At 60.6% G+C, this 15,464-nt stretch overlaps 3 protein-coding genes across 10 annotated transcripts; 2 read left to right on the top strand and 1 right to left on the bottom strand.

The window, feature by feature from the left end:
* Positions 1 to 1,875: 1,875 nt before the first annotated feature.
* On the top strand, positions 1,876 to 6,264 carry GFUS (GDP-L-fucose synthase). 2 transcript variants are annotated; one of them, XM_072851790.1, is made up of 11 exons: positions 1,876 to 2,176; positions 3,040 to 3,219; positions 3,305 to 3,419; positions 3,623 to 3,751; positions 3,825 to 3,898; positions 4,128 to 4,261; positions 4,422 to 4,486; positions 4,696 to 4,762; positions 4,852 to 4,931; positions 5,097 to 5,196; positions 5,660 to 6,264. In XM_072851790.1, exons 2-11 carry the CDS (start codon positions 3,068 to 3,070, stop codon positions 5,713 to 5,715), a joined length of 972 nt encoding a protein of 323 aa, XP_072707891.1. In that variant the 5' UTR covers positions 1,876 to 2,176; positions 3,040 to 3,067; the 3' UTR covers positions 5,716 to 6,264. The 2 variants fall into 2 exon arrangements, with proteins under 2 accessions (XP_072707891.1, XP_072707889.1); XM_072851788.1 differs by having other exon boundaries at positions 1,877 to 2,176; positions 3,058 to 3,219.
* On the bottom strand, positions 6,201 to 10,178 carry LOC140647318 (protein brambleberry-like). Of its 7 annotated transcripts, XM_072851787.1 has the most exons (12): positions 9,731 to 10,178; positions 9,346 to 9,474; positions 9,008 to 9,089; positions 8,757 to 8,919; positions 8,568 to 8,675; positions 8,293 to 8,460; positions 8,032 to 8,214; positions 7,836 to 7,935; positions 7,463 to 7,623; positions 7,111 to 7,220; positions 6,679 to 6,761; positions 6,201 to 6,536 (listed from the first exon to the last, which is right to left on the bottom strand). In XM_072851787.1, exons 3-12 carry the CDS (start codon positions 9,029 to 9,031, stop codon positions 6,425 to 6,427), a joined length of 1,212 nt encoding a protein of 403 aa, XP_072707888.1. In that variant the 5' UTR covers positions 9,032 to 9,089; positions 9,346 to 9,474; positions 9,731 to 10,178; the 3' UTR covers positions 6,201 to 6,424. The 7 variants fall into 7 exon arrangements, with proteins under 7 accessions (XP_072707888.1, XP_072707883.1, XP_072707882.1 ...); XM_072851782.1 differs by lacking the exon at positions 9,008 to 9,089 and having other exon boundaries at positions 7,463 to 7,524; XM_072851781.1 differs by lacking the exon at positions 9,008 to 9,089.
* Positions 10,179 to 10,396: 218 nt separating this feature from the next.
* On the top strand, positions 10,397 to 12,883 carry PYCR3 (pyrroline-5-carboxylate reductase 3). Its single transcript, XM_072851123.1, has 6 exons — positions 10,397 to 10,496; positions 10,973 to 11,037; positions 11,309 to 11,488; positions 11,721 to 11,933; positions 12,067 to 12,159; positions 12,516 to 12,883. Exons 1-6 carry the CDS (start codon positions 10,415 to 10,417, stop codon positions 12,696 to 12,698), a joined length of 816 nt encoding a protein of 271 aa, XP_072707224.1. The 5' UTR covers positions 10,397 to 10,414; the 3' UTR covers positions 12,699 to 12,883.
* Positions 12,884 to 15,464: the final 2,581 nt, after the last annotated feature.

Raw genomic sequence — 15,464 nt, forward strand, 5'->3', positions numbered from 1 at the left:
ACAAGGAAGCTTCGTTATGGAAACAACGCGTCAGATGAAGCAGTGGTTCTCTGATGGTGATGGGATCTGACCAAGCCACCCCAAGCTTTATCCTGCCCGCTCCAAGGTCCTGGGCGGTCCTCTGGTTCGTGTCATGCAGAAGACCTGCCCAGTTGACCTAGTGGGTCTCCTCCAGGCTTTCATCCTTAGCTCACAAGATCTTGCTAGATAATATGAGAAGCCTGGGTGATATTTCATTAACAAGAGAGTCCTGCTCCATCCCATGTGGTCACTGCAAGTGTACACCTCTCCCCTGTGATCTTCCCTCATGCCCTAGCATTGCTTTGGTAATTAGCTCCAGAATTACCATATTTAAATCCAGCACCGTGGTTATTCAGCTGCCGCTGCAGCAGCTCTGGCTGCGCCACCTCACAGCAATTCCTCAGCCGAAACAGGGGTTACACCTAATTAGTCTCGGAAGTTCTCAGGATGCAGCAGGAAGCCCTTACCCTCCCTCCGGCACCTGGAAAATCTTCCTTGGCCTTTTGCATTTCCCTAGCTTGTCTAATGGATGCCCCATTGTTGGAAGTGTTCAAGGTCAGGTTGAATAGGACTTTGAGCAACCTGATCTAGTGAAAGATGTCCCTGCCCGTGGCAGGGGGTTGGACTAGATGATCTTTAAATGTCCCTTTCAACCCAAACCCTTCTATTCTGTAATTTTACCATGCGGTGAGCTGGAAGCGTGGATGCAGCTGGATGTGGGGTGGTTGCGATTCATCCCCCTGCCTTGAGCTGGTGCAGGTAGAGTGGGACATGCAGGAAACATCAACATGAGGTTTCTTCTTGCCAAACCTTGGTGTCTCACAGAGGATTAAAGAGGTGATGCTGTTTGCAGGGCAGACATGGGATTAGCCAGCATGGAGAAGGAGCTTTAGTGCCTCATCCTTGGCTGCACATGTGAGATCAGCCAGGGCATCCTGCATCATGAGGGGGAAAATAGCGCCAGGACTGGAGTTACTCATGGGAGCGGAATTTTGGAGTTGGGAAAGCCCTGGGAGGGCTGGGGACATGCTGGGACTCACCCAGCTGGGAAAGGGTCTAGACATTTCCATGGGACACAGCTGGTCATGAACACAAGGTGACATCTTTTGATGTGCAGGAGGAAAAAATGACACACACACCCCTCCAGGAAGGGGTTCCCCAAGGATTCAGCTTTTCCTGAGACTTTCCCAAAGGAAAAGGGCATGTTCCTCTTCCAGATCTTACCCAGGAGAAAGGAGGAGGGAGAAAAGGAGTGAAAAAGCCGTGATATCCTACTACTCCTCGACAACAGGGCCATATCTCTTTTGGGGGAAAAGTGGGAATTCCTGGCTGGGTCTCCCTCAATCCCATTCTTCACCATTTTAATTTAGAGCAGTGCAAGGCCCTGCCTTTGCCGCACAGAAATCCCGAAGGAAAAACCAGCTGGAGGGGGGGTGTCTTTGAAACCATCCAGCGGAAAGCCCTGCTCATTTTTAATCTCAGCTTAAGTGCATTAAAGATGATTAAGCTTTTTCTCATGGAAATCCCTTTTGACGAGCCCTTTGTGTTAGGGAGGAGGGGAGGGAACCTGCGCACCCCCTTCCCTTCCCCTGCACCCCTTTTCCCTGAACCGCTGCGTGCAGGTGTGCAAGTGCCTGGCCTTGCTCCAGCACCCCGGCCTTGCACCAGCACCCCCATGCAAGTGATGGGTGGCGGTGCCGGTGTCCCCGTGACCGCTGTGGCAGGTCCCGGTACCGGTGACCCCGGGCGCGGACTCCATTTCCCGAGGAGCCGAGCGGTGGCGCCCGGTGATGGCGGCGGGGCGGCAGGAAGCGCGGCCGAGCCCAGCCGAGCCGGGCCGAGCCCCGCCGGGCCGAGCCGAACACAGCCGAGCCCCGCCGAGCCGAGCCCAGCCGTGGGCGGGGCCGAGCCGAACCCAGCCGAGCCGAGCTGAGTCCAGCCGAGAGCGGGGCCGAGCCGAGCCGAACTCAGCCGAGGCCGAGTCGAGCCCAGCCAGGGGCGGGGCCAAGCCGAGCCGAACCTAGCCGAACCCAGCCGAGCCCAGCCGAGGGCGGGGCCGAGCCGAGCCGAACACAGCCGAGCCGAGCCGAGGCCAGCCGAGGGCGGGGCCGAGCCGAGCCGAACCCAGCCGAGCCGAGCCGAGCCCCGTGCAGGGGTGAGACGGGACCCCCCGCCCCATTAAGGGGGTGTTTGCGGGGCACCCTCCCGCACACGCGGGGGTGCTCGGGGGGGTGTAGAAGTGGGGGGTCCTCGGGAGGGGCACAGGACGGAGGGGAGAGCCCCAGGGGGTATGAGGGGTCTAGGGGACCCGCGGTGGGAGGTGCTGCGGGAGGGGGGGCTGTGGGTGTATGGGGGTCGGGCCTGGGGTTTGGGGTGCGGGGAAGAGTGGGGTGCAGACCTGAGACGCGGGGTGCAGGGGAGGCGTGAGGGTCAGGCCTGGGATTTGGGGTGCAGGGGGAGGTGTGGAGTGCAGACCTGGGTGCAGACCTGAGATTTGGGGTGCAGGGGGAGGTGTGGGGTGCAGACCTGGGTGCAGACCTGGGATTTGGGGTGCAGGAGGAGATTTGGAGTGCAGATCTGGGGTTTGGGGTGCAGGGGGAGGTGTGGGGTGCAGACCTGGGGTGCAGGAGGAGATTTGGGGTGCAGACCTGGGACTCGAGGGAGGCATGGGGTGCGGGGTGAGCCTCCATTTCCGGAGGCCGGGCAGCGCCATGTGGCAGCATCTGGCCCAAGCCCAAGTGCCACCTGCACACAGGGAGCCCACGGGCCACCAGCCAGTTTCATTAATTAGCAACTCCAGCTGACGAGTTTCTGCTGCCCTGGCCGGGCCACGTCACCTCCAAACACAACACTTCTGCTTTACTTTTCACTTTTGCTGGCAGAAGTGGGTAAAAGCCCCCCCCAAAAAAATAATCCCACCAGCCTGGCATGTGGCTGATGTTCATGGGTGCCCATGCCAGGGTGGGGGTGAGCTCAGTGGTCCATAGTGGGGTGCACCCCGAGGTGACCCCAGCTTAGCCCCCCCGCTGCCTGCAGGGTTTTGGCCATGACGGAGGCGGCGGGGCTGGTGCCGAAGCGCATCCTGGTGACGGGTGGCACCGGCCTGGTGGGGAGAGCCATCGAGAAGGTGGTGGCTGATGGAGAGGGGCGGCCGGACGAGGAGTGGATCTTCGTGTCCTCCAGAGACGCTGACTTGACGTGAGTTGACCGTGTGGGTTTTCACCTGGAAAACCCCCTGGTCTGCTGCCTCGGCACTGCTGAACCCCAAAATTTCCCATCCCAGGAATGCCAGGGAGACCAAAGCCCTGTTCGAGCAGCACAAGCCCACCCACGTCATCCACCTGGCCGCCATGGTTGGGGGTCTCTTCAAAAACATCCGCTACAACTTGGATTTTTGGGTGAGCGCACGGCAGATGGGTCCCTGAAGATGCTGCAACCCCTGCCCTCTCTGAGCCGGGACATGAGGACATGGCTTGCTCTGCTCCCGGGGCCAAACCAGAGCTCCTCTGGTTTCTGGAGTTATTAATGAGTTATTACCCATAGGGTGCAGGGTTTTGGGGGGTCCCCACCCCACAGATCTAACAAACCTCTCCCTCCCCAGAGGAGAAACGTCCATATCAATGACAACGTCCTGCACTCGGCCTATGAGACGGGTGTGCAGAAGGTGGTCTCCTGCCTCTCCACCTGCATCTTCCCGGACAAGACGACGTACCCCATCAACGAGAGCATGGTGAGCATCTCCGTCCCCATGCACAGCCAAGTGGGGGTCCCTGCCCTGCTTAACTCTGCTCTCTTGTCCCCAGATTCACAATGGGCCACCTCACAGCTCCAACTTCGGCTACTCCTACGCCAAGAGGATGATCGACATCCAGAATAGGTGCGGGGGGGGAACATGGGAGAGCCCTTGTGGGCTGTGAGCACCCTCCGGTTATCAGGGCAAGGGGAATCCCCCGCGGCTCCCAGGAATTAAGTGGGGCTGGGGAAGATACCTGAGCTCAGTAGATGGAGATGCTGCTGGCTGGGGTCTTCTGGGGACAGTTCTGTGCTGGAGGGTGGGTGACTGCGGCTGGTGGACAACCCACCTGCACCCCAACACTCTCACCCAGGGGTTACTTCGAGCAGCACGGCTGCCGCTTCACCGCCGTCATCCCCACCAACGTCTTCGGGCCGCACGACAACTTCAACATTGAGGACGGCCACGTCTTGCCGGGGCTCATCCATAAGGTCTACCTGGCCAAACGTGAGTGCAGCAGGACTTCTTATGGCTTTTTTGGGGAGGGTTGGGTTATGTTTGGTTTTTTTTTTTTCCTTCCCCTGCCTGCTCCATGAGCTCTGCAGGGTAACCAGGGTCAGTGGAGGTGGCTCTGATGCTCATGGACATGCTCTCCTTCCTCCCGCAGAGACCGGCTCAGCTCTGACTGTCTGGGGCACAGGCAAGCCCAGGAGACAGTTCATCTACTCCCTGGTATGCGTGGCCTCAGGGAGCACTTGCCTCCCACAGCTTGGGGAGGGCAGCGTACAGGGCTGGGGGGGGGCAGCGCCTGGACCCCAGCAGGGTCTGAGCCCGCCTAGGTTGTCCTGGGCAGCATTGGCCATCCTCAGGGTTGGGTCCCCTTGCAATGGGAGGGCTGGGGGACAGCAGCAACCCCCCAAGAGCTGTCTGCCCCTCCGCAGGACCTGGCCCGGCTCTTCCTTTGGGTTCTGCGGGAATATGATGAGGTGGAGCCCATAATTTTGTCAGGTAAGCCCCGGCTGTACCCCCATAACTCCCCCTCCAGCCCCTTTCCAAGAGGATGGAGGAACAGCCACAATCATGGCCCTTCTCCACAGTGGGAGAAGAAGATGAAGTCTCCATCAGGGAGGCAGCAGAGGCGATTGTGGAGGCCATGGACTTCAGGGGAGAGCTTGTTGTATCCTTCACCGCAGGCTGACCCCCACAGGGCTGCTGCAGCTTGGGGGGCACCCCACTTTCTACCAGCAGCTGTAGGGCTCCAGGAGAGATGCTGTGGCCCAGAGCAGCACCCCAAGAGACCTGGTTTTCCCCCTTTGGTTTCCCTTAATCCCTCCCATGCCAGTTTGACACCACCAAAGCAGACGGGCAGTTCAAGAAGACGGCCAGCAATGCCAAGCTACGGCACTACCTGCCCAGCTTCCAGTTCACACCCTTCAGGCAAGGTGAGATGAGGGGCTCCAGGAAAAAGGCAGGTCCTCCATCCACTGCAGTTAGCCTTGGTGGCATCAGGGTGGTCCATCCTTTCAATACCTAAAGGGGGCTGGTAAGAAAGATGGGGACAGACTTTTTAGCAGGGCCTGTAGTGATAGGACAAGGGGGAATGGTTTTAAACTAAAAGAGGGGAGATTCAGACTAGATCTAAGGAAGAAATGTTTTACGCTGAGGGTGGTGAAACCCTGGCCCAGGTTGCCCAGAGTGGTGGTAGATGCCCCATCCCTGGAAACATCCAAGGTCAGGTTGGACAGGGCTCTGAGCAACCTGCTCGAGTTGAAGATGTCCCTGCTCATGGCAGGGGGGTTGGACTAGGTGATCTTTGAAGGTCCCTTCCAACCCAAATCATTCTGTGATTCTATGAACAAACTGCATTCCCAATCCCAAAACCCATCCCATCTTCTCCCTCCCCAGCCGTGAAGGAGACCTGCGCCTGGTTCAGCGCCAACTACGCCAACGCCAGGAAGTGACGGGTCAACACAACACCGGGACCGGCATCATCCTCTTCATCTCAGGGTTGTCCTTTGCTGGGGCAGAGGACGGGGCTGGGGGGGTGTGACAGTGACATTTCCAAAGTAAAAGGGGAGCCAGAGTGCAGTGAGCAGCCCCCACATTCCTGCCGCTGCTGGGAGCGGCACAGGAGACCCAGGGCAGGGGGGGAAGAAGGTTGGGGCACCCCGAAGGTGCTGGGACCCCAGATAGGGTGGTAGCAACTAACTAGAGCCACCACCACCACGGCGGCCATGTGCAGGAGGCTGGCAGCTCCTGCTGAGCTGTAATGGGCTACTCCGCTAATTACCTGTAATTAGGCTGTAATAAAGGGAAGGTGATCAGGGTTGTTGCTTTTGGCACATGGGGATGGTCCCGAAGCCCCCAGCAAAGCCACCCCTGTCCCAGCATCAGGATGGGGGGGAGGGACCAGAACGAGGAAGGCTCCAGCTGTAAATATGGCATTTATTAAAATATATGCAAATAGAATAAAACTGGTGGGACGAGGAGCATCTGCCCCACAGCATGGTACCGTACCCATGTTGAATGGCACCTTAGGGTCCTGAGCACCACCACGTGTTCTACACCAGGATCTGGAAGAGCCAAAAAAAGGGTTTAAAAACCCCTCTGGGAGGGGGTAGAGGGTCAAACATGGCAGGGTGAGTCCATGGCCAAGCTGCTGTGCAAGGCTCAACCGGTGGTGTGGACGTGGCAGAAGTCCTGCCCAGGGATGGCTTTCTTCCGGCACCGCTGCCCAGCCCTGGTGAGTCCCTGGCATGGGGACCGTGGGGACAGCAAGGACCTAAAGAAGAGAGACCCATCAGCACCCCAGGAAGCCCCTAGTGGGGCTGTCCCCCCACTGTCAGGTCACCGGCTGCACCCTGAGGTGACACCAGCCCCAACGTGTCCCTGGAGAAGGGATGTCCCCTATAGTTGGCACTCACACATCGCTGGCCAGAGACTGGCTTGGGTTGTAGGGTTTGGGCTCCCAACGCTTCCCAGCACCCAGGGCCAGCTCCGGCATCGCCTGGTCAGGGAAGAAGGGGTTCAGACATGGCATCTTCCAGTCCCTGGTGACCCTCCTGTCCTGCAGGGGATGTCCCTTGTCCCCTGGGGACATGTAGGTCATACAGGATGGGTCCCTTGGCCATCCATCCTTGGAGGACACCTCCCTCCACCCAAAAGTTCTCCCTTGGGCATCATGTCCCCACAAGCGCTGCAGCACCAGCCCTGGCCCCTCTCCCAACAGAGCATCCAGCACCCAAAGGTGCCGTCATGTTGAGGACACCCCAGCCCTAGAGGACCTGACCCTCAGAGGGACCCAGCTGGCCCCCAGGAGCAAGGTCACCCAGCACCTACCCCCAGCTCAGGCTTACCCTACATGAGCTCAGCTTTGTCCTCCAGCCACCAGGAATGGATGACACCCGCCCTGCTAAGCTGGGGAGGTCCCCTGCCATCGCTGAGGGCGGCTCCAGGCACGAGGACTCTGCAAGAACATGGCATGGGTGGTGACACACTCCCAGCACTGCTGTCCCCCGCTGCCGTTGCATGGGGACACCCTGGGGTGCTGCACATGCCCTAGCATAGCTTGGGGACACTCTGGGGTAACATACATGCCCCAGCACAGGATGGAGACATGCTGGGGCTTCAGACCCCTGTCCCTACAGCCAGCACACTTCCCACCTCATGGTCATCTCTCCCACGTCCCCTTGCCCAGACAGCTCTCACCTTGCAGGCAGCTTATCTCCATCCTGTCCAGCTCCTCCTGCAACAGCTCCATTTTGCACTCCCTACGTGGGAAGAAGGAAAACCAGGAGCCCCATTGCCTTGGCAGCTTCTGCGTCACCATCATGATGGCAGTCCCCTCTCCAGCCTCCTCACACCCTCCTCTGGGCAGAAATAGGGCAGGGAGCAGGGATGAGGCACCCAAAAGCTGTGGGCAAGCTATCAAGACATGTCCTACCCCCTCCTGGGGATGAGCAGCCCACCCTGGGGACTTCTGCCAGATGGCAGCAGGACGGGACATCCAGGATGGGTGCCCAGGATGGGTCCTAGCAGCTCCCAAGGGTGCCATGTCTGTCCCCCCGCAACCATATCCTACCTGTCTGGGGTGGAGGTGAGCCGGTGACGGGGCTCCTCCCAGGGAAGCACCAGCCAGGCTCCCCCAGCACCACGGCGGGCGGCTGCCACCAGCCACTGCCCTGCGGGGAAGCGAGAGGGTGGGAGAGGGCAGAGCACCCCCAGCCCACCCCCATAGCGGTGAGTCCCCAACCAGGTCCCCCCATACCCGTCCCCACCTGCCATGGCAAGGGCCAGGAGAGTGGAGAGTGCCGGGATGCCAAGGAGCTCGCCGAGGGTGCTGGAGGCGAGGAAGAGGAGGAGGAGGATGGCACGGGGTGGCGTGGGCACCAGTAGCACAACCACCAGCACAAAGCAGGAGCTGTGTAGGATGCCAGTGGAGATGGCACTTGGGCTTCGACCTGCAGGACGGGGAGCAAGAGCCCGGCGTTGGCACCCACCAGCACCCATCTGCCCTCCAGCACCTGTACCCAGCTCACCGGCTGGGTCGAGGACGGCATGGAACTGCTGCAGATGGTTCTCCAGCCGGCTTCGTGCACCCTCCATGGCCACCAGCATCAGCCCCAGGCTCCGGTTGACCTGCCGCAGCTTCTCCATCACCTCCTCCATCCGGCTCTGCTGGGCCAGGAGAAGGGTCAGGTCGCTCTCTGCACGTGGAGGAGATGGATACAGCGTTGGGATGAGCTGGGGAAGCTGCACCCAGGGGTGTCCTGGTACAAAAAAGAGCTGGCAATGGGGTTTGCCGTGTTCCCACCTAGTTGGGAATAGACATCCCGAGTTCTTTCCTGTGCACGGTGGAGGTCGGACAGGACAACCCGGTGCCCTTCCCAGAGCCCTGTGGCCCCACGGCTGCTCACGTTCCCTGTAGGGAGGCACAAGAGGTTGTGTCAGTCCCCAAGGTGGGACACGGGGACGTAGCAGCATCCCAGACGGCAGCTCTCACCCATCCGCCGGGTGATGTCCTCCATGAGCTGGGCTACCTGGCGCTGCCCACTGGCAATGAGGGTCTCATTCAGTGCCAGCTGCTGCAGGTTGTGGTGGACGGGGGTCTCCAGTGTCGGCCGCAGCCACCCAGCCGGCCGCTCCCACAGCTCCTTCTGCCCCTCCTGTGGTGAACATTGGGGGGGGATGATGGGGGTGGCCCCACAGCCCCCCACAAACCATCACCCTGCGGTGATGCCCACCACCACGTACCAGGTGGATGCTGGCTCTCCCCATGGGCACTCCCTCAGCATCCCAAAATGAGCCCCCAGTGTTTAATCTCCATCCCACGGTGCTGGGGGAAGAGATTTTGGAAAAGCCTTTGGAAGCGAGCAAAGCTGGGGGTGGGAAGGGGATCAGGAGCAGAAACCCCCATCTGCCGTGGGGGAAATGGGCTAAACAGGGCTGGTTTTACCCCAAAATGAGACTGAGAGGCTGAGCAGAGGTGGCTGGGTGCAGCTCAGGCTCTGCAGCTACAAAGTTTGGGATGGGGGGGGGGGCATTGCATTGGATTACTATAGGATTTGGGGTGTCCTGCCCAGGCACCTTACCATGTCTGGGGTGCAGGGGTATGTCCGGTGACCCTCAGCACTGGCCTGGCGGTTGAACAGGTCCACCCCCAGCTTGGCCTCCTCCTCCTCGCTCAGGTTGGCGCAGGACGAATCGAGCCACACCATGACCTGGCGGCAGCACGGGTGTCAGCAGGGCTCAGCACCCACGGGTGCTCCCAGCACTGCCAGGGTGGGGGTACAGAGGGGTGGGTTTTGGGTGGGAAATTAAGGGGAAAGGTGTAAGCCCAGCCCAGCACTTGGCCTTCACCCCCCAAAACCATCCTACATGGACATGGGGCACCCCAAAGTAGCTGCCCAGGGTGGGGGCTCCCAGGGACCCCCATTTCCCAGCCTGGAGGGGGGGTTGGGAGCCCCACTGCCACACCTGATCATGGCAGGAGTCTGGGGATGGCAGCTCCCCGCACGTGGCTTCAGCCTGGAACCGCTCATCACCCGTGGTCATCTCGAAGGGGTCATGTGGGGGGACCCCCAGCTCCTCTGGGGGGGTCCGCAGCTCTTCTGGGGGGCTGCTGAGGCCCAGCCACCCAAAAAACCTGGCAGCAGCACAGAGGAGTAGCAGAGCCCAGCAGCTCCGGGACAGCATGCTGGGGGGGTAGGATGATCCTGCCGGGAGAAAAGGGATAGGGAGCACCCCGAGGCCGGGAGCAGCCCCCCAAGTCCAGGAGGAGGCTTGGGGGACCCCCCCCATTGAGGGGACCCACCCCATTGGGGGAGACCCCCCCAATACACCCAGGGGTGCCAGGAGCCTCGGCTGCAGCCCAGCCCCGGGGCGGTGGGAAGGGCTGGGGACCGTCTCCCCCCTCCCCATTTCCCCGCCGTTTGGGGGGGGGGGGGAGGGGGTCCCCACGCGTGGACCTGGGCGACTCCACCCCGGACGTAGCCACCACCCCCACGTAGCTCCCCCGCACCTGCGCAGATACCCGCCCCTCATCGAGGCCCCGCCTCTTATACCCAGTACCGCCAATCGGGAGCGGGGGTGGGCAAGAGCGCTGCCAATGGGCGCTCGGGGTCGTAGCCGGAGGGGCGTGTCCGTGCGGCGGCCGGCGCGATGGAGGCGGCGGAGCTGCGGGTGGGGTTCGTGGGCGCCGGGCGAATGGCGGGCGGCCTGGCCCGGGGGCTGCTGCGGGCAGGTACGGGGGACCCTGCCCCACGGAACGATGTGGGGACATGGGGACAGCCCTGTCCTGTCCCCCCTCCCCGGGGTGCCTGCCCTCCCTGGGGTCCCTGCCCCACAGATCAGTGTGGGGGCACAGTCCTGTGTCCCCCCCCTCGGGTGTCCCTGGTTGTCCCTGCCCCATAGCGCACTGTGGGGACAGCCCTGCCCATACTCAGAAGCTGGGAGATGGCCCCTGCTTTTGGGGTCACCTCCCTTGTCACTGCACCGTGACACAACGGGGTGCCTATAGCTGTCCCTGTGGGGTGCTCATGCCGGACTGGCAGGATCTGGCCCCGGCCCCCTTTGCTCCACGTCCCCCAGGCTGATCAGGCTGGGGTTGGAGGAGAGAAGCACATCCCGGCTGAGATCAGGGTGTCCGGGCTGCTCCGGGGTGTCCCCAATGCCCTGGGGCCACCCTGGCCGCTCACTCTGGTCCCTGTATTCCCCAAGGGAAGGTGCCAGCCAGCAGCATCCTGGCCAGTGCTCCCTCGGACAAAAACCTGGACGCCTGGCGGGTGAGTGGGGCCATGGGGTGACAAGCCACCCTGCTTGGCGGCCGTGGAGGTGGGAGGCATGTTGGGGTGTCCCTCGCCATGATTTAAGGGCACCTTTTCTCCCCACGCATGGCTTTGGCTCATCCTTCCCAGGTTTGGGTGAAATCCAGGCAGAGCCTCGGTGGCTTCACAGCCAGAGCGAGTCCCCAAGCCGTGTCCCCGTGTGTGAACGGGCCTTGCCCATGGGGGTGGGGGGTGCCAGGCTGTGACACCTCTCCCTGCCCGCGGGCAGGAGTCGGGCTGCCGGACCACGCACTGCAACCTGGAGGTGCTGCAGGAGAGCACCCTGGTCTTCCTGGCCACCAAACCCCACGTCCTGCCAGGAGTCTTGCAGGAGATCCGTCCTGCTGTGGGGCCCCACCACGTTGTCGTCTCGCTGGCGGCCGGTGTCACCCTCCAGACACTGCAGAGGGTGAGCCTCCTCCTCTTCTTCCTCCTCCTCCTCCTCTTTCTCCTCCTATTTGCACCTGGGCCCGTGGAGAAGGACATGCTTCTGTGGCTCTGTCCCCACCTGCATCCCCAGGTCCTTCTCCATGGACCATGCTTCTCCACCAGCCCCAGTGGGTGATACCCACCAATGTCTCAGGGCACCCTTGGGCGCTGCCCGGAGCTGGCACCTCTCTTCCATCCCCATCTCTCCCCAGCTTCTCCCTGCCGGGACCAAGGTGCTGCGGCTCATGCCCAACCTGCCGTGCGTGGTGCAGGCAGGGGCAATGGTCTTTGCCCGAGGCAGCGGTGCCGGTGATGAGGAAGCTGCCCTGCTGAAGAGCCTGCTGTCCTCCTGCGGGCTCTGCGAGGAGGTCCCCGAATCCTACATCGACATCCACACAGGCGTCAGTGGCAGTGGGGTGGCCTATGTAAGCACCTGCGCTCGGTGGGCACCGGCTCACCAGTGGGACATGGCATGCCAGCAGAAATCCCACCCATGCGGGGTTGGGGTTTGGGGTCCCCCCTTTTGCCATGCTCACCCCTGATGCTCTTCTTCCCCAGGTCTACCTGTTTGCCGAAGCCTTGGCCGAGGGAGCGGTGAAGATGGGCATGCCGGGTGGCTTAGCCAGCAGGATCGCAGCTCAGACGCTGCTGGTGAGTTGGTGCTGTCACTTGGGGACACCCGGCATCACTCCTCTCCCTCCTGCCCCGCAGCTCCCACCCGGCTTGGGCACCCTGTCACCATCACTGCCCTGGGCTCTGCAGCACCCGGCAGGGTGGCAGAGCAAGGGAGGAGGCACTGGATGGCCTCTTGCCTCAGTTTCCCCTCTTGAAACCAAAGATGAGGCCACCAGGAGACAGCGAAGGGCATGGCGATGGGACAGATGCTTTGGCACCTTGTCCACCCCCACAGGGTGTGGGCGATGGGAGGATGCTACCATCCCCCTGGGCAAGGAGAGGGGGGGGTTTGGGAGGTCCCCTTCTCTCTGATCCACCCTGGTCTCCTGTAGGGTGCAGCGAAGATGATGCTGGAGACAGGGGAGCACCCAGCAAAGCTGCGAGGAGATGTCTGCACTCCTGGGGGCACCACCATCCACGCGCTGCACCAGCTGGAGAAGGGCGCGCTGCGGGCCACTGTCATGAACGCCGTGGAGGCAGCCACCAACCGGGCACGCGACATGGCCAAGGACTAGCAGCCTGGCTGGGGACGAGCCCCTCTGTCCCGTCCCCTGTGGGACCAGACTGAACCCCTTCAGGGAGCAGGGGGACCCTGACACCTCCAGGAGACCCTGGCTGGGGGTGGGAGATGGTGCGGACCCACGTCCACACCACGTGCTACCTCGGCAGGGCTGGGACCGAATAAATGTAGGCAGCACGATGGCGGGCTTGGCTCTTTCTGGTCCCTTCAGTCCTGGGGGGCTGCTGCACCCAGCACGGGGTCACCTCCATGGGGAGGTGACAGCCACGGGTCCCTGGGCCAGCAGGGATGGAGCTGATTCCACGTTGGCTCTACGCTCACCGGCGCTGTGCCAGGATGTATGGCACTGGGGACAGGGATGGGGACAGGGTTTTGGGGATGGGCTGATCCCAGATCAAGCCTGCTGGGGCTGGGCAGAGCGGCCGCATCCCTGCAGCAGGAGGGAAGGACCATCGCAGGTGCCGTGAGGATGCCAAGGGACCTCGAGAAGTGGGGAGCTGGCAGGATGATGCTCTGGGGGTGAGCACAGACCTTCGATTTCCCAACTCAATGCCGAACAGGGGTGCTCAGTGCTTGGGTTACACGTCGGCACTGATGCCTGCTCCTCTGCTCAGCTCTGGAGATGCGTGCATGAACACGGAGCTGCTACCCACATCCCAAAACCACGGGTGAGAAGTCAACCAGCCAAAAATCCTCCACCTCACACCCCGGCCAGGCACCAGCATCGCACCACGGTCCTACAGACAGGTCTTGCTCTGGCAGCGAGGCAGTGGGATGGAAGCCCAGACCTGCTCTCAGCCCCAGGGTGCTGCACATCAAGGAAGTAGAAACTCAACGCTTGCCTATCTGGAGAGGATCTAAGGAGCCTTTTGCATGCCCTAATTAAGCTTCGTTTGCCTCCCGGCACCAGCACAGATGCAATTAGTGATGATTTGCAAACTGCTTTGAAGATGAAAGGCTTTTTCTGGGCAAAACATCGCTGGTGAAACAGCTGGATGCTGAGCCTCCGGCTCCTATGGCTTTGACCCTGACCCCAGCGATGCCGTCACCCCAGATGCCAGTCTCACCAAGCCAAGAGAGATGCCGCAGCCCTATGGGGCTGTCGGGTCACGCCAAGGCATGGCCTCCCTGGGCACCTCCTCAAGGCACCTAATTAATTAGCAAAGCTGCACAAAAGCTGGAGATGGAGCTCAAGCCTGCCTGTCTCTCCTGCCCATCTCTATGATTTGCTGTGTAGCCAGGGAAGGGGCTCATGGCACCTACATGGTGCAAGGAAGCAGTGGTCTTCAAGGTTTCCAAACCACCTGGTAGCTCCTTTGTCCTTCTGCCTGCTTTTGTCCCTGTCCTGTCCCCAGGTCCCCCCCCAGGCGATTCTGCCAATCTCTCCGAAACATGCAGCCTTCCGATTTCATTCTTGGGCGTCTCCATCTCTTCTGTGTCCTCCACACCACTCTAACATATCTGGCTGAAAAGCCTTGGCCAAATCCAGCCCCACTGCTTGGGATGCCCCTGCCCATTCCCCATCTCCATGTGTCCTCCTAAAGGCTTTTGAGCTTTGGGTTTTCAGGTTGGCTTAACGGCACATTCAACCCCCAAGCCAGGATGCTGATGACCACCATCATTTTGCTAAGTGCTAGTTTTAACAAAAACGGCTTAAATTCCATTAAGCCAGCACTCACTGCAGGTAAATTATTGCTACTACCTTACTGCTAGTACCCCTGCCTTCAAGAGAGGCATCTCATCCTGCCCAGTGAGATCATGGAGCAGGTCCTCCTGGAAGACATGTCAAAACATACGGAAGGCAGGGAGGTGATTAGAGACAACCAACATGGCTTCACCAAGGGCAAATCATGCTTGACAAAGGTAGTGGCCTTCTGGAGTGACTGCATTGGTGGACAAGGGAAGAGCTACGGATGTCATCTACCTAGACTTCTGTAAGGCCTTTGGTATGGTCCCACAGAACATTCCTGCCGCTAAATTGGAGAGAGATGGGTTTGATGGATGGACCATTAGATGGATCAGGTATTGGTTGGATGGCTGTGTCCAAAGAGTTACAGTCAATGACTCAATGTCCAAGTGGAAACCAGTAACAAATGGTGTCCCTCAAGGGTCTGTACTGGGACCAATACTATTAAATATCTTCATCAATGGCATAGACGGTGGGATTGAGTGCTGCCTCAGCAAGTCTGCAGATGACACCAAGCTGAGTGAAGCAGTTGATTCCCTTGAGGGAAGGGATGCCATCCAGAGGGACCTTGACAAGCTGGAGGAGTGGGCCCATGCGAACCTCATGAAGTTCCAACAAGGTCACGGGCAAGGTCCTGCACCTGGGTTGGGGCAATCCCCAGTATCCACACAGACTGGGGGATGAATGGATGGAGAGCAGCCCTGAGGAGAAGGACTTGGGGGTACTGGTGGGTGAAAAATGGGACATGAGCTAGCAATGTGCACTCGCAGCCCAGAAAGCCAACTGTATCCTGGGCTGCATCCAAAGCAGCGTGGCCAGCAGGTCAAGGGAGAGGATTCTGCCCCTCTACTCCGCTCTGGTGAGACCCCCCCCCGGAGCACTGCGTCCAGCTCTGGGGTCCCCAGCACAAGACAGACATGGACCTGTTGGAGCGGGTCCAGAGGAGGGACACAGAAATGGTCAGAGGGCTGGAACACCTCTGCTATGGAGAAAGGCTGAGGGAGCTGGGGTTGTTCAGCCTGGAGAAGAGAAGGCTCCAGGGAGACCTTCTTGCGGCCTTTCAGTACTTAAAGG

The sequence above is a fragment of the Ciconia boyciana genome, chromosome 2, assembly GCF_034638445.1.
Source record: "Ciconia boyciana chromosome 2, ASM3463844v1, whole genome shotgun sequence".
Lineage (NCBI taxonomy): Eukaryota > Metazoa > Chordata > Aves > Ciconiiformes > Ciconiidae > Ciconia > Ciconia boyciana.